The 18469-nt window shown below is 42.7% G+C and overlaps 1 protein-coding gene across 1 annotated transcript; it reads left to right on the forward strand.

The window, feature by feature from the left end:
• Positions 1-15956: 15956 nt before the first annotated feature.
• Positions 15957-17893, forward strand: sp8a (sp8 transcription factor a). The gene is made up of 3 exons (XM_062410205.1): positions 15957-15977; positions 16509-17057; positions 17199-17893. The coding sequence occupies exons 1-3, from the start codon at positions 15957-15959 to the stop codon at positions 17712-17714; spliced, it is 1086 nt and encodes a 361-aa protein (XP_062266189.1). The 3' UTR covers positions 17715-17893.
• The last annotated feature ends 576 nt before the right edge of the window (positions 17894-18469 follow it).

Raw genomic sequence — 18469 nt, forward strand, 5'->3', positions numbered from 1 at the left:
TTCTGTAACTATATGTCACATGTTCACTGGGATACTCGATCTATTTCCTCTTTGTGTTCATTCACCACCTCCACTTGTCCCCAGAGCTAAGTTGTTTCCGACTTATAATATAAGTCGGAAACAATTAAATGTTGGTTAAAAGTAAAGAATCATTTTAGTTGATGGATAAACAATCAATACCCAGAGGGTTTGGCAACTGAAATATCTTTTAAGGTATTAATGGGCACAAACGCAATTTGATGAAAAGAGCTATTTCTGTATTTTTATTTATTTCACTTGATTTACAGTATGTTTTGATTAGATTTAAAAGAAAATATATTTGGATTGTGGACTCATACATTAACAATAATTAGCAAAAAAGCGACTGTTGTTTTGAAACATGGGTTATAGTTTAGCTAATTAATCAGCAACACAATAAGTAAATCAGTCATTTATCAGCAAGAATGCCCCAATACTTGCTAATTCTAGCATCTCAAATGTAGATATTACCTGGTTTTCGAATTGTAAACTGGATATATTTGGGGTTTGGACTCAAGTGAATGTTGAATTAGTCAGCTTGGGTGTTAATTTTCACAGAAAACCGAACAGCCTCTTAAGCACCAGGGGAATGTACAGGGTTATCAGCTGTCCGCCAGAGCAGTAAGATCAGCATGGTGTGTAAAATTGATTCAATTTTGATATACATCTTTATGTTACCTTAAAAACATGTGAAATTAGCAAGTTCGGCTCTGCATGTCTGGTTTTTCGAATGCTCAAACATTTCTGATCAATACTCAGTTGGTTTAGAATCTGACTTTTCTTCATCTAATGCCTAAAATGAAATATTGTTTTGAACATGGCTGCTGCTGCAGGCCTGATGCACTGCCTGCTAATCTGGAGCTCAAGTATTGTGGTCGTGTTTCCACACTCGCACACCTGTAGTGGCCTGGAAACATACATGTACACGCACACACGCACACATGCACTGTAATTACTGCTGAAGCCAAGTGCCTTGATCCCGCCCCCTGGGCCATTCGGCAGCATGTTGCTAGGCAACGGGGTCTGGCCTGAAGAAGGGGTGTTGTCCGTGTCAGGATATGTGTGTGGTGGCGGTGATGGGGGTTGTGTTAGAAAGGCCATGGTCTGTAGATAGCTACACCATGGATAGCAAAGCTAATTTACTATATCCAGTGTCATTGTGATGTGTGTCGTTGAGAGGAATTAATTCACAGCAGCAGTAAATTAGTAAAGTTACATTCAACCTTTAGAGATCATGTTGATAACAAAGTCTTTAAGAGGCATCAAGAATTTAGGACCAACTCCGGAACAGAAAGAGCTGAAAATCCCAAGAAGCTGATGAATGGCTCGTTACTACAACGTGAAGAATAATAAAAATGTCTGTACTACTTGTTTTCGAGCTGCTGCCACTAGATGGCGCCAGATACAAGCTGGGGCTTCTTGGTTTTTATCATGGACTTCATAGTCCTAGCTGCACCTGTCTCAGTGGGAGAATAATCAGATCCATTACTTCCGTAAAAGTTTTACCAATAAACAGAAAAAAAAAAAAACACTGGATAGAAACAGTTTTCATTTTAGTTGGGGGCAATCATTTTCACTCACAGTTGTGCAGATAAGTCGTTTTATATTATCAAATCACAATCAAATTACAAACACAACCAAAATCACAATTTGCTTTATATGGCTAATTCGAGTATTACACTATTGAAATTAATATATTAACCCACAATTTTTATGCATTTACATGTTAGCATAGAAGTAAAGCAAAAGAGCAACTATAGATATAAAGTGAAGTAAGTATTTGTATGTGTGTGTGTGCGCCCAGTGTTAGATAGCTAAATCCACAACATATCAATTGAGCAGTCTTCAATATAAAGTCTTATTCTGTGAATTTAATATTGGTATTTGTTGCTACTGCTGTTAGTATAAGATTAAAATATTCAGGTGAAGTTCAGCTTTGTAAAAAATTACAGTACTAAAATATTTCTCTATGACAAACTGTTTGTTTGCAGGTTGTTTCCTTTCACTCAAACTGATTCCTCTGTGGTACATGTGTTTTTTTTTAACTAGCCCAACATTGTAATTATAGTTCATTAGAACATAAGACAATGTTATTAGCTCTTTAATTTTCATAAACATACAAACACACGCAGATGGAAAAGTTAATCACAGCCAACCCAGTTTTCACTGTGTGGGATTGATACTGCACAAGATACATTTGGGTGAGGCTACACAAAGACAAACACATACACACACACACACACACAAATATATAATTCTTGTAATTTTTTATCAAAATGAATCTGCATCTGAAAGTATTATTAACCCAAACTGTGCAAGAACATATGTGTGATAACACTTTTGAAAGCAACTCAAAGTGTTTAGACGTTTGCTGTAACTTTGTTACTAGATTTATGGGGGCAGAGAAGTTTACATCCAAAAGCAGCACAATGACCGTTTTTTATAAAACTGAGAGCCAAGCAAAGTGCCTTGGATTTACCTGTGAAAGTTAAGTGTCACACTGATGCACGTCGAGAGCCTTAATCGGTTGGAATATAGTGGGAGAGAAAATATCCAACAACATGAATGCATGAAGCAATGAAGACGATGGATCAAAGCTGAAATGTATCTTTTGTTAATCAAAGTGAGAAAAGAAAAATCCTTTTCCGATTTGGTGTCTAGACATCAACCTTGTACTTCAGACATGATGCAGCACCTCTGAACGACAGAGCATCACTTCAGGAAGCAGCTGGATGTGACTGATGGACTTGATAGGCAGCTCAGAGGCGATTGCATTGACCACCTCACTTCTAGACGTCTGGTAAATCCGAAACACAAGGGTGTGTGTGTGTGTGTGCAGGAATGTTATGTTCGTATAGTGCATCAGTCGTTGAGCATGTTTGCGTGTGTGAGTCAGTGCGTGCTTGCGTACAATTTAGTTTTCTGGTGTGATGTAGCCAAGCTTTCTGCACACACGTAAGTAGGCGTGCATTTGTCACACGCAAGCTCGGCGTCTAGATGTCTCTCTCTCCAAAAGGTTGTCTTGTAAAGACAAAGAGATTTATGACTTGTACTATTTGTCTGTGCGTGTGTGTGTGTGTGCGTGTGTGTACAGACAAGTGTTATCAAACACATAACTCTGCCACAAACTGTAATTATGAAACAGATAGATAAATAGAGATTCATGGATAAATATGTCTAATCCCATAAATGTGAATGACAATAGGTGATGTGACTCCTCTCCCGTGTCTCATCATGACTTCGACTGTCCAGCAGTACACTGCAGCAGACACACATACGCACCACCATACACACACACAATGTTGGAGAATAAAGCAACATAGCTGTAAGTGATCAATCATGCTTCAACTGTCTCATAAATCTAACTGTGTGTATGAGCACGGCAACATGAGGAGATGCAGCCTGCAGTGATTTCTTGAAACGTTTTGATTCCTGGAAACATGACACATCAGAATACACTGCAGTGGACGTGCAGGAGGCTCTGTGAAAGCTGGCACCGCAGCGTTTTGATGACAGTTCAGTGATTGATGCATCTCCTTGTCTGGATCAAGTGGAAAACAACCGGTGTGTCTCACCAGGCATGGTGCCAGCTCAGGGTGTGGGTTGGACATGCGTCTGTAACATGCAACCCAAAAAAAAGCCTTTTGTCAAGATGGGTGTTTTTTTTCTCAACGGATGGATGACTTATCTTTTTCCCTTTAGCACACATGCTGCAGTGTGAATTCACTGTAGTGTTTATAAATCAAATGGCATATTCCTAATTGGAGGAATTGGTTGGATTTTTTATATAGTTATATATAATTTCACTACTGTGCTGCATGTTTAATTACTTCTCTGTAATGAGAGATAATCCCAGCGCTCAGTGGGATCTTATATTTTCTGCAATATTTGTACGTTTGTGACAACCATCAGAATAATACTTCCCTGGTTGTTGCAGCCTTCATACATTTCTGACAGTGACACAAACGTGCAAGTCAAAACAAAACAGCAAACAAGAAAACACTCAGTGACAAGCCTTATCCCTAGCAGGTTCCTAACCTTTCCGTTAAAAGTGTTTTCTTATTTGCCGTCATTGTTTTTGTGTGTGTGTGTGTGTGTGTGTGTGTGTGTGTGTGTGTGTGTGTGTGTGTGTGTGTGTGTGTGTGTGTGTGTGTGTGTGTGTGTGTGTGTGTGTGTGTGTGTGTGTGTGTGTGTGTGTGTGTGTGTGTGTGTGTTTAAGTAAATATCAACATCTGATGTGACTGTGTGTGTTTATGGGACTCAACTCTGACTTAAGACTACACGTCTGAAGCCCTCATTATGTATTTTTTCACCCACTTTAGATCCAGCAAAGAAGTATAGCTTTCAGATTTTAAAAACAAACCCTTAAACATCTGTTGTTCCTCCCATAGACACCAAATGAATAAAGATTCCTCAATAATAAAATACCTTATAGTAAAATACTTGTTAAGACTCATTGTATTGCAGCAAATCCTTTACTTTTGACTTACACATGATCATTTATTGTGAAATTCAATGTGAAAAAAAACCTGTGACATCTTTGTGTTAAATACATCAACCTGTCTCCGCTCAAACTGCTATATGTATTGTTCCCCACTTTGACACTCGGTGCGTGCAAACACACATGAAGGTCTGCAATGCAAATGCCGATCGACAGTGTACTGCTCTGTCTACAAATCTGTGTTCCAACAACGTGTGTGAATGTAATTACAAGCCCTGGTCGACTGAGAGGACACCTTCAAAGACTCCGTGTGAATGACCAGAATGTGCAGAATGTGTATGTTTGTGACAACTGCAAGTATTTTACTACAGGCTCTCAAACTACTGTAGGCTTGTCTCCATTCATCTGTGCCGCTGTGTGTGTTTAAAGTGCATGTGTGTGTGTGGTCATACAGCATGTTCTCTTTCCTCTCCTCCTCTACACACACACACGTGCTCTTGTACTTCTATCTTCTATCCCTTGATGCCAAACCTATACCTAAAACCATGTCCTCACCCTCAAACAACCCTTTGAAAAAGTGAGAACTTGCAAAAATGTCCTCACTTTGTAAGGTCTATGTTGAAAATGGTCCAAACACACACACGCATGTAGATCTGTGCACAGGTGACACTGGAAACATTATTGATGCATAAAGTGAGGGGCAAAAGTCAACCTGCGGTCAGCCTGGGAAACTGCGTGACCCCAGGAGTTAAAAGGTCAGAGCTAGCAGCTCCTTGGGGCAGGAGGTGAGACGCTCCAAGACGCAACATCATTATCCACGGACAATTAGATGGAGGGAAACCGGATTTGGTGGTAGATACCTGGAGACGTTTGACTTCTCATCCAGGAGGCTTCTTCAATTCTGGCTGGGGCTGTCATTTAACCTCTGTGTGGTCGTCACCCACTCATTGGAGTCAACTAAGGCTGAGTCTGATGGAGTCCAATGAAGCTGAGAAGGGGTGAACGGAATGCATAGTAGTCGGGGGATAAGTGGCGCCCCCACTGGGGTTAAACACCTGGGACTCCTCACCAGTCAGGCCAAGATGAAGAGGCCATGAGAGGTGTAATGTCTGCATGTCTACAAAGTCTAACTCATCTAAAATAACCTAGAACTGAGAGTAAATGCTCAAGTTGAGCTGTAACCCCATAAATACAAGTTTGAAATCTAATGATTGAGGATATATAATGATTGATTCTGTTGTTAATAAATACGGCAGTCACATGCTTTCTGACACTTATCTGATGAACTCCAGAAAATGTGCGAAAAACTTGGTCCGGACTTTTTCCAGAGTTTGTAGAGGAATTTGTCCCAGTCAAATGTGATCGATACAAAAGGAAATCTTCCAGAACATTCAGGCGATGGGTGGCGTCAGGGCAGAGCAGCAGGAGGCAGGACATGACGTATCAATTCAGATGTTCCATATTTTCGTTTACAGCACATCGACACTGGCCTCGGCCCTCATCACCTTTTTCCTCCTGAGATATTTGTATTCTTCCAGTTTTCACATCCGGCATGTGCTCGAAACGTGATCGTTGTCAATGGCTGAACATTTTGCTGCTGTATTCTCACATGCGCTCACTCAGAAATGCTCTGGACATTTTACTACGAGGAGGCTGGCATTTTCAGGAAAATAAAAAGATCATTAATAAAGGAAGCTCCGTAAAACCACCTCTTAGTCTTAGGCTGTGCGGTAGCCTCACAACCCAAAAGCAGCTGAAGTCAGAGATGCAGAATTAAGCAGAAGTGAAGGACTATTAAAGAGAACGGCAACCATGCTGTGCTTTCAGACAGTGAGCAAGCATGTGTTTAAAGAGTCCCTTTGAAGCTAAATGTGAAATGATTAAGTCCGCTTAGAAGTCTCTGTGGCTCTGAAGTGTGTGTGTGTGTGTGTGTGTATGTATGTGCGTGTATGTGCATGTGCGTGCGTGGGCCTCTTTGAAGATGGTTCTCTTGTATGAGTTCAGGAAGACCTTTACAGCAGCGCTAAGTGGAGGGTGCAGCACGCCATAAAGATCCAAGATAAGTGTGCGTGTGCGTGTGTGTGTGAGTGTGTGTGTGATAGTCGTTCAGTGCAGGACTTGACTTGACTTGCGGGCCTGGTAGAGCTGACGCCAACCACTTGTTCCTGACTGTCTGTGTATGTAGTGAATGACAGCCCAGAGGCAGTGCATGTGTGTGTGCGGTTGGATGGGAACAGATGTGTTTCATGTTTGACGGGAACCATCAATAAAACAGCAACCACGAAATCACCTGAAAACCACCTGAACCTGGTCCGAGAGAATGTGTAGGAATGCGTGCGATGCTGTGTGTGTGTGTGTGTGTGTGTGTGTGTGTGTGTGTGTGTGTGTGTGTGTGTGTGTGTGTGTGTGTGTGTGTGTGTGTGTGTGTGTGTGTGTGTTGTGTGTGAGAGAGAGAGATCGAGACCGCAAGAAGAGAGACTGAGGAATAGCGTAGGATGTGTATTGACCTGCTTTCTTTTCTCTTATCTGTTGCGTGCCTCCATCCACCCTGATTGATGACCATGAGGCTCAGAATGTGTGTGTGTGTGTGTGTGTGTGTGTGTGTGTGTGTGTGTGTGTGTGTGTGTGTGCGTGTGTGTGCGTGTGCGTGTGCGTGTGTGTGTGTGTGCGTGTGTGTGCACTGATGGTTTGTGTGTAAACATGTGAATGAGTGTAAGTAAATGTACAGACAATCTGGTTGATGCTTGTGTTGCAAACTGCAAACGTGTTGAGCTAAATCTTGCAGTTGTTTTGTGTTTCTTTGTGGAATAAATTAACAATTTGTTGCACGGCAATTAGCATGAAAAAGCAAGCAGCTTTTTTCCAGTCAATTTAACATCAAGCCATCTCTTAATCCCCCCCTCTCTTCCTCTGCTCGCTCAGCCCCTGAATTTTATGGCAGGCATTGTGGCGAAGTGAAACGCATTGAGTGGGAGGAGCACTAGTTAACCAGGAACATAGTATGAATGGTGTGTGTGTGTGTGTGTGTGTGTGTCTGTGTGTGAATGCATGGTAGTAGCTGCATGCCAAAGTGTTCTTTGGCTCACATAGAATAATTAATGGTAACCTTTACATGAACGCACACGCACAAACAGACGCACACACACACACACGTGAATGTATATAAGTATATAGTTGAAACTAGACAACTTCAGTTCAAGTACTTCAGACTGTCAATTATGAAATTAAGTCTTTGACCTGAAAAAGTTGATGTGTTAATTATGAAGTGAAAGCGTTCAACACACTATACTTGAACTGTGGCAGCGAGCGTAACCAGTGAAATCAGAGGAAGTGTAATGCACTGAGTGGATCGTTTTCTGTGAAGTGAAGCGGAGATAACTGTGTTAATTGTGGGTTTGAGGCAGGCGCTGACGGCATCTGCTACAGTGTGTTAGCGACAGCAGATAAATTGTCAGCTCAAGGGTAAAAAATAACAGCTGTGGGGATTTACACTGGGTTTCGGTCTCCATTTACATTCAGGTGGATGTAGGAGACACATGTTTGGGTTGATTTACGTTGGATTTCGTTTCTTCTGGAAACTTTTCCCCAAATCTCTTCAGAAGAGGAGACAAATAAAACTCTTTAAAAACAAAACACACAAACACACTTAATTTCAACACAAACAGCCATGGCTTTCTGCTCTATCACTATGCCTCAGACAGACGGATTGGACTGCTGGCCAATGACACACATAGCACACAAACACACACACACAAACAGACAGACACACACACAACACACACACCTCGAAGATGACCTAGACCCCCCACGCTGAGGTAGCAGTGATCAAGTGCATCAAGTTCATCCATCAAGACTGAAAGTGAATAATGGCGTCTGGAAGTGTATGATTATGCTCCTGGGCTTCAACGCATCAATCAGCGGACACACACACACACATTCAAGCACACATTAAACACAGAGAAGACGCAGAAGTTGAAAAATGAACAAGAGTAAATTAATCTCCTCGTCTCCAACGTTTGTGTGTGTGTGCGCGTCTGTGTGTGTGTGTGTGAACGAGGGATGAGGAGTGTTATTGGTGAAGAGAACTGAGATCACGGTCAGAGCAGGATTTAATCAAGGAAAGAGAGCGAGAGGCAGTTTTTGTGGGAGAGAGAGAGAGTGGTGAGGTTCATCTGAGTGCTCTTCTCTTCTGTGGTTCATACTGAGCAACATCACCCACTTCAGCCGCGGGAAATCATCTCAGAGACGCTTTAAAAAAGAAAAAGCTCAAGAAATCAAAACATGTGTGACATGTAGAATCATCATCCTTCCTCTACTGAGGTCCCCTGCCCTCGCCATCATCACCCTTCTTCTCTGGTGTCGGGAACAAGCTGGGACTAGGAAGGTATAACTCAGAAACAGGGCGTGTGTTTATGAGTCAGCTCTGGAAAATAGGCCATGATAACAGACTTTGAAATGCTGCATCCACTCTAATTTAGCATGTTAACTAATACAGCAGTCGCCAGATGCTACAAAAACAATAGTTACTCTTGGGTTTTTCCAGAATGCAGTACGGAAGAAGTCATGTAGGTTCAAACAACCGACTTCTTCAAGGGGAATTCCTGTTTTGTTTTTAACCTGGGCCCTATGTTGATAAATGCAGGTGTGCATATTAATGGTAGCCTATACTTACAAAAAACTGTAAATTGCCTCTGTGGCTAAGCTATAATAATATAATTTAAGGCTCAAATTTATATTCCAGACCCTTGCTCGCAGTTTGGCCAACACTCGTCTCGCTCAATGAGGCGTCTCACTCTCAAGTCTCAGGAGACTTGTTGCAGGAAGGTGGAAGTGGAAACATGAGTGACAGCAGTTTGGATTTTACACATGATTACGGCTGAATCTTTTTCTGTTGTGGACAATGTCAACGAAGCATTTTACATTGATTACTTGTCTGAGCAGGGCCCTCATGGCATCAGCTGTGTCAAGGCCTTGGGAGTGTCTCCCGTTCACTTCCTTATTCCAATGCCAAGAGGAGGGACCAAGGACTGTTACAAAATCTTACAGACGCCGGCTGTTTGAGGCGTTCTGATGGGTCTGGTGTTCTGATACGAATCGAGACTGTCCGGGGCTGCTAGAGTACCGGGCACTGTGTTCGTGGACTGTTGTTCCATAAGATTAAATTGTAGAGTCTGCCGTTTGTTTGCTCAAGCAAAACTACTGCACAGATGTCCATGTAGTTTTGTTGAGGGATGGGGCCGGACGCAAAGGATTTTGGTGCAGATCTGGATCACAAGGCGGCAACAAATTTTTATGGGGCTGATATTTTTGTGTGCATGTGATTTGCAGATCCAAATAAAAATCCAGATCGAATCAATTTAAATGTGGTTTCTACACACGAACAACAATAGCCTAATAGTCTGTGATTGAATTTGAAATTAAACAAACAATATTATTAAACAATTCCTGAGTTGAACGGCAGAAGAACGAACAACAAAGGACATGGTTTGCCAAACTAGTACATAACATATGACTGTTAAAACTCTGACATGGCCTTTAAATGATTTTGTTGTGGATCGGAGATGATAATAACCATATAGACAACCCCCGATTAAACACTGAGAGAGCAGATAGAAGGAGAAAGAGGGAAGAGGGAGGAGACGGGAGTTGATGATTCGAAAAAAAGGGATGTTCTGTGAACCAACCTGTTACCACTCGTCATGTGAAAATGAAATGATTGGGGGAGAACACATAGAGCTCGACAGTGAGGGTCCCATAGTGTAATGTCAATGGGCACAACCTGTGTGATGTTATGCTATAGAATGATATAATGCCATCTTCACAGCCACGTGTAAGGATTTTTTTTATTGTTAAATGTTATTTAGATGTGTATATTTTAAATATTTAGAAGACTAGATAATGCAGAGGCAACATGAGTGGATAAAATGAATCGATCTGCAATAAACACACACACACACACACACACACACACACACACACACACACCACCCTTTTGAAACGTCTGACCAAACGTCAACAGCATTTGAAGGGATCGATGAAGACGACTCCTTCAGAGGCATCTCGTTAATATCTTGGCACGCTGAGCGACTTCCTCGACATAAATCTGCAACTTTATTGTCAGTAGTTAACAGAGACAAGACGAAAGTTGATGGCGCGGCGGAGAAACTCATAACGCAAGCAGCTTTGGTGAGGATGCCTGTTAAAAAGATGCTATTTTGCAGCACAGTGTGTGTGTGTGTGTGTGTGTGTGTGTATGTGCTTGGGTTGGGGGGGGACCAGAATGCGAGCTTTTCATCCACTCCAGTTACTAATCATGGCCTCATTCTCTCTCACCCTGCATAATTCTCTCCTTCACCGCCTTTATAAATCTCTCTCCACTCCCCTCCTCTTCCTCTCTTTCTGAGGGAAGAGACAGCAGATGTGTTGGCAGGTTAAATGACCTCTGTGATGTATGACTTAACAAACCGCGGGCATCCATCAACCCAAACCTACGTGTGTGTGTGTGTGTGGGTGGGTGGGTGTGTTTGTGTGTGTGTGTGTGTGTGTGAGTGTGTAACAAAGAGACGCTACTCATAAAGTGCAATTTCAATTTACCCTCAGCTCAAACTTGCGTCTCACACACAGCAGAGGCCTCCCCTCTCCTCACCTATGGAGCAGTCCTCCCCCACTCATCATTTCCCTTCATTTTTATAAATGAGTGTGTCTCCTGGAACATGTAGATGTGGTGTATGCATGAATGTGAATGAAGCACCACCACAGTCTAATTACTTAATCCATGTTTCCCGGAGTTCTGCTGCATAGAAACCCAGACGGGAGATGCCCTCTCTGACCCTTGTATGTGTGTATGTGTGAATCCGAAGCTCTCTATGATGAAAAATATGCATCTGCACGCAACAGCATCAGCCATGTGACCACCCCTTTGTTCTGCTTTGTTTTACTAGTATATCCCTGCACTCGTCTGTGATTGTACTATCTGATTTGATTTGAGAGAATAAAACGATTCCCCAGGGAGCACAAGATACAAACTGTTACAGACGACGGGCGATGGACAAAAAGTGAGCTAAGGAGGATTTGTTTCCACCCCTGTCTGGTGGTGGAGGAATGGGACATGGGCCAAGAAAGAATCCATAAATCTTTGCATAGATCCAGGATTTTCTTTTCACCTTTGTAAACATTACAAGATAAGGTTTTTCTTTTATATTTCCATGGGACTGATTAATGTTTTTAGATTTTTTTTTTTTTAAAATACAAGCAAATTTAGAGTAAAGAAATCTATGAGTGATTGATTTAAGTGGACTGTTGGGCCTTGCCGGAGGTATGTGCTCTGCCATCCGGTTAATACTGAAACGGCAAACGAAGGAGGAATCTTGTAAAAATCGCGTGTTAGAGTTTGTTTAATTTTTTTCTATCACTTTTCTGACTGTGCCGCCACAGTCGTCCATCTGGGGCGCGCTGACAGACGGCGGACGTGCCCCCCCCCCCCCCTCACAGTAATTACAGGAAGCCGAGGAGGAGCTGCTCCAGGCACATCCTGGCACACAGCTCACCTGGAAAACAAGTTCACCTTTGGGTGAATCTTCTCTGCAGAGTGCCCCTCACGTACCAAGGTGATGGAGCAGCTGCAGATAGCTTGATTTTGCTCGGTTACAGTGGATCCAGTGGTGACTATTATTTTGTTGTCCATCTATATCTTTCCTTTTGGACAAATGTATTAATTCCAAACTCCAAAATATGACTAAATACACCAATTCTGCTGGACAGTGGCGAAGAAGATTATTCAAGTTTTTGTTTTGTAATGAATAATGATCAATAGCATCAATATTAGTATTAATAACATCGATATTACACCAATATTATTAATTCATACAACAATGACATTAATTGAGTAATGGCTTTTTAAATTCAGGGTTAACCTTTCTAAAAATGAACAAGGACTGGGGTCATTTTCAGACTCAAGCTCCACCTTTTTAGAGCGAGATGAGTCATGTTGTCAGGAAAGTGCTGGGGCTTTTTTTATGCTATTTAATTGTGTCGTCTTTTGTAAAGTATCATATGCCCTGCAATGCTTGGGTCTCGTGCCATTTTTTCAATGTACTTGCGTCTAATGCTACTATTTGTGTATATTTAAGTTTAACCTCCAAATCGAAAATAGGGACATTAAATTAATTGAATATAATCCTTTTATAAATATTAATTAATTTATAGATAAGGATGTAAGATGTAACTTGAACATGAATCTTTATACCAACTATATCTGAATTGTCACAGATTCACAGAAAGACGGCACAGGATCTTCAACCTATTTGCTTTTTTCCCTTTTTTTTTCACAAATGGATGGTTGTAATGAATGTATGTCCAGCCGCTCGTCTTTTGACTTTTGTGATTCTCCCACTAATTGTCTCAGCGGGGGGAAGCTGACCAAGATGGCTGCGCTGCCCTCTGGATCACTGCGACTATCACTGCAGCAACAAAAGAGGGGATGAGGAAAACAGCGAGGAGAAATAAAACACTTCACCCACCCCTTTCCCAGAGAAGTGCCAGATCTTTATTTCACTCCTTTCTTTCCACTCTCTTCTGTCTCAGTGCCCACAAAGTGATTGGAAAGCACACGACAATCTTTTTTGTTGTCGTTCGATGGCGCGTGATAATGTGGTCATTATCATCGCTAAGGGAACAGGTTGGGGCTCAGACAGGGTTTCATTGGGGGTCTTTAAAGAACACACACACACACAGACACACACTCACAAACACACACACACATATATATTAACACACACACACTCACACTTTCAGTGTGGGAAAAGAATGCTTCTAAAAGAGGGACAGCTGTTTGGGTGGCTCGGGAGGATGGCGATCAGGTTAAGGGGATGATGGCCTACTGTAGACTCCACCTGTGCATTCAGCCAAGCCTGAGGCTGTGGGGGGAGAAACAGGGCTCAGCGTGGGAGTGTGTGCTGTGGCCGTGTATTAGTGTTTGTGGGCTGTCCATACACTAATACACAGAGCTCATTTTAATGCGATTTTGTCAAGTGAACACTCACAACTGACTTCTTCAAAATCCCCAAACGCAAACTACAGTGGACAGTCCTCGCGAGAGCAGAAAGTACGAGGCAGTGGAGTTGACTTGAAGACATTCAAAGTTTCAAAGAGCAGACAGAAATTCAAGCTCTCTGCTGGAGTGAACCATTTGTCTTTGCGCAGCATCACCAAAATTAATCTTGCCCACTATCAATCACATGGTGTGAATGCTGGGTAGGAATGTGATTAACTTTTCTGTGTGTGTGTGTGTGTGTGTGTGTGTGTGTGTGTGTGTGTGTGTTTGCGTGTGTGCGTCAGCTGATTTCATTCCAGCTGCTCATAGAACAAGAGAGACGAGGGAAGGACAGGCAGGCAGTTAATACCAAACAAATGAGTGAAATTGATTAAATCTTGCTGTTTTATTAAATTTGAAATTCAAATGAAATGCTCCCTCTGCATGTGCTTTTGATCATAGGCTGGCGTGAGAGGCTGCGGATAATTCTGGGTAATATCCAGGGCCTGCGTCACTGTATTGGGTAGCCATCTGTGGCTTGAAAAGGATTGGTACTATTTACATCTTCACACCCAAGTTATTAAAGTTGTTCCTCGCAGATTATAGTCTGAGTCCGAGCTCGGTTTAAATGATTTAACTGCTGCGTTTAAATGATTTGCAAAGTTGAAAAACGGGACAGGAAGAGGCGTTTTGGTTTTTTAAAGACAACATTTGTTTTCAGCTGAATGAGATGGAATTGCAGAGGCAGGGGTGGTAGTTTCCTCCCTCTCCTCCCCCAGGGCTGACTGGATACGCCCCAGGGACAGGATGGGATGGACGGGGCCGGCCTCTCATTCATCAGCCTCTCCCTCTGCACGGCTTCAAAACATCACTGAAAACAACAGCCTGTGGATCTGAGACAAAGTGTTTCTGTCCGACCCATCAGGCCGGGTCGCTTGAGACTGTCAAGACCCTGAAGCACCTTTACTGAAAAAAACCATTAACTTAAAACAAGTGCTGGAAGAAGTATTTAGATCCTTTTCTATTCTTTCTGATGTTTCTGGATAAATATTCCTGCTGAATGTTACTGCTGCTGGTTTTTAAGGTTGAGCTCATTTGAAATACTTTATACACTGTTGAAGTTTAATCCAAAGCAAAGCATCAAATTATATAATATCGTCATACGTCTGTGAGAACTATGTATAAAAATCCTTACTTTTCATAAATTCAGAAAATCTGCCTGTTTGTTTTCAGATCTGTGATGATGCAATTTCTACCTGATGCAATAAGCTTTTATAATAATTATCTCAACACATCAAAGGAACGCGTCAGCCTTCACCTTAACCTCAACACATCCGGAGATACATAGTTTACGTGGTAAAGCTGTCAGATATATGTGGAGTAAAAGCTTCAATACCTCCCTCTGAGGTATAGAGGAAGTAGAATGTTGCATAAATGCCAATACAAAGGACCTCAAATATGTACTTAGTAACTCTAGCAGTTGAGTTACCAGCACTGATTCAAACTGTCCGTGTCCATCAGTGTTGTAGCTGTTGATTTGTTTAGAATTTTGTAGGATAAATTGTAGGTGACAAAGTTTGATTTGAAACCTTTTTTACGCTTGTTTTATTTTATTTTGTTTTATTTAGTGGGTCTCTGCACTTTATCCACTTTCATGGCTCATACTGAAGCCTGGTGGTGTTGAGCTTTGTAAATAACCTATATAAATTGTAATAAAACCTCTATAGCATTAACAAATGAATAACTGAAAAGCTACTTGACTTTTTAACCAAATCAACACAAACCTAAACTGTGCAACAGCCTTCTTCTCCACATCAGGACCTCACCAACCCTGGACACTTTTAACACTCACCTCAAAACCTATTTGTTTCTCTTACGGCTTTTGTCTTTTATTCATTTGGTTTTATCTTATTTCTTTCTTTTGATTTGAATGTATTTAATCAACGTCTTTATCTTTTTATGTATCTCTCTTATTTTAGCTGGAGAACACTTCATCCATCATCTGTATTTATGTTGCTATGAACAGTTTTGCTCATGGAATGTGTGTATTGGTATGTTTTGTAAAGTTGTATTGGATAACACTGAACTTAACTAAACTAAACATCTGTTGTTTTTAACTAATTTTACGAACAAGTTGACTTCGATAGAAAATAAAACAACAGCAGTTCACAGGAAATCCCACTTCGTATCCCCTCGCGAGATTTCGCTTTTATAATTTACGAGCGTAAATGTTCTCGGACAGTCCGAGCTGTACTCTGATTGGTCCTCAGGTTCTCAGCGGACACTTCAGAGACACGAGGAAACTACAACTACTACAGCAGTGACAGAGAAACACACACTCGCACACACTTCTCATCGCAGACAGTCGCTGCGAGCAGAGCACACACACTCGCTCACACACATACTCCCTCTCTCCTCCTCCCTCCACACCACACACACTCAGCAGAAGACAGCACAACACGGACCATGGCTGCCACACTGCTCCGGGTAAGTTCATATTTATTGGTTTCAGTATATTAAGAAATTGCAAAAGATTTTCGTTTAATTTGGGTTTGTATATCTTACCAGAGCTCATTGTGTCGTATAGTTATATTGATACTTTGCCGTATTTCCCCACCTTAGTGTCCCTGTAACAATAATATTCACAGTCTATAATAATAAACTGAAAATATCCATTTTCTTCAGTCATAATAGAGTTCTGCAGTTGTTTTCGTCAAAGATCTGCTCTTGGATGTGGTTTAAATGAAAGAGTTGATTAGGTTTAAAACGTGTTTACTGTCACTGGATTCATCTAATGGAGGAAAGTGAGATCCATTTGATTTCTATTCGTACATGAGAAAGTTTACCTGCTGCAGTGGTGTGCTGTTTTGTAGACGAGTGAGGCAAAAAGATTGAAAAGCGTATAGCAACAGATGACCAGGGTATCTTTGTACGACATATTTGTGCGTAATTACGCACAGCTCTGTTTTCGCCGGGTCTCTGGAGTAACAGGTGTCCATGTGTGTGCGTTCCCCTCAGGAGGAGCCTCGGCTGGGCAGCACCCCGCTGGCCATGCTGGCCGCCACCTGCAGCAGGATCGGTGAGACCGGACCCTCCTGCTCCCCTGCTCTCTCCGACGGAGCCACGGGACTCGCAAGGGGCTTCCACTCGTGGAGAGGCGGCTCCCCGGGCATGTGCCTCGCTTCTCTCGGGGTTCCCTCTGGGACCCCCAGGAGCAGCGGGCCCGGACTGACGGAGACCTCCAGCGCTTTTTCGGTGACCACTGCCAACTCTCCTTTTGGAAACGATTTTTCGATGTACCAGCCCACTGTGCCGTCAGACAGCAATATACAGGATCACACTCATGCGCAGCGGTCTATGTTTCTCAGCAAGTTCCCCTCCTCGGTGGAAGGCATTACCGGGATATATCCGAGGATGCACGCACACCCCTATGAGTCCTGGTTCAAACCGGTGGGAGAGGTCGGTAACGGATCATCTGCTTGGTGGGATATGGGCACCGGCTGGGTGGACGCACAGCCACCTGCCCGGTTGCCCTCACCTCTGGGCGGCTACAGCACTGACTACAGCTTCAGCCCCAGTGCTCCTCAGCACCTGCTCCCCTCGACACAGCACCTGTTTGACGGATTCAGGCCTCCGGTTCATGGTCCCTACACCGAGTCCACGACCACAGGGGCGTTAACAGGATCACCTGCCGTCTCTCTGCCCGCGTCCTCCCGCTCCTCCTCACGACGCTACTCCGGCAGAGCCACATGTGACTGCCCGAACTGTCAGGAGGCGGATAGCCTGGGTCAGGGGGGCTCGAGCCCGCGTCGGAGGGCCCTGCACAACTGTCACATCCCTGGCTGTGGCAAAGTCTACGGCAAGACCTCCCACCTGAAGGCCCACCTGCGCTGGCACACCGGGGAGAGGCCGTTCGTCTGCAATTGGCTCTTCTGCGGGAAACGCTTTACGCGCTCAGACGAGCTCCAGCGGCATTTGCGCACGCACACCGGGGAGAAGAGGTTCGAGTGCTCGGTCTGCCGCAAACGGTTCATGCGCTCCGACCACCTGAGCAAGCACGTCAGGACGCACGGCGCGGACGGCTCGGACGACGGCGGCGACGCGGGACTCGGTAAAGTGAACAGCGACACGGACACCAGCCTGTCCGGGAGCCCGAGCCAGTCCCCCGGGCTGCCCGCGCGTGAGACTGTCCCCCCCGGTGAGGGACAGAGGGCGGTGGAATAAATCACACATACACAAACAAGTGGACATTAGATTACACTGAACCAGAGGAGCGTGATTTCCCGAACACTTACAAACAGAAATGGCACTTTATCATGAACTTCAGCTGTGGATCAACACTGTCTTTACCTCAAACATCATATTTGTAGCCTTCTTTGCAAAATAAATTTTTACCAAACAGATTTTAAATGTTGAAGATTTGTTCATTCTAATTTATTCTACAGTTATTCCCATTTAGAATAAAACAACAAGCCTGTTTTCACTTCTTTGTTTTGTTCCTGACAAACATGGTCAGACATTTTTTTAATTTCAGCTTCAAAGCCATTGCCCTTTAAGATTATTTAAAAAATATATTTCGTTGATATACATTTTTATAAGTAAGCTTTGCCTGTTGGTCATGAATGTAACTCCTGTCAATCAAACAGGATAATTTGGGCTCATGTAACAATGGATGTTGGGCCTGTTGGTCAGAGGCCTGTGATTTAACGAAAGTTTTTTTGTATATTGTTATTTTTAATTAAAGAATAATTTTTCTGAAAGTACGAATCTAAGCAGTGTTAAGCTAATGTCCATTATCCTTCTTGATTATTAAGATGAAATTATGGAGGAATACTTGCGGCCATCAATCAAACGTTAGAGAACTTTTCTTTACCTAAAGTTTTATTCAGTTTTTCTTAGAATTTTTTGGGGAGTTGATTGGTTGAATTCTGGTGCCGGTTTTGACATTAATTATACAAATATTCCCATTAAATCTAGTA

Source organism: Platichthys flesus, chromosome 17 (assembly GCF_949316205.1).
Source record: "Platichthys flesus chromosome 17, fPlaFle2.1, whole genome shotgun sequence".
NCBI classification, from domain to species: Eukaryota; Metazoa; Chordata; class Actinopteri; order Pleuronectiformes; family Pleuronectidae; genus Platichthys; species Platichthys flesus.

Coding starts and splice junctions, on each gene's coding strand:
- sp8a (XM_062410205.1), top strand. CDS start 15,957: ATGGCTGCCACACTGCTCCGG. Junction 15,978..16,508: donor TGGCTGCCACACTGCTCCGG/GTAAGTTCATAT, acceptor CGTTCCCCTCAG/GAGGAGCCTCGGCTGGGCAG. Junction 17,058..17,198: donor GCTACAGCACTGACTACAGC/TTCAGCCCCAGT, acceptor TCTCTGCCCGCG/TCCTCCCGCTCCTCCTCACG.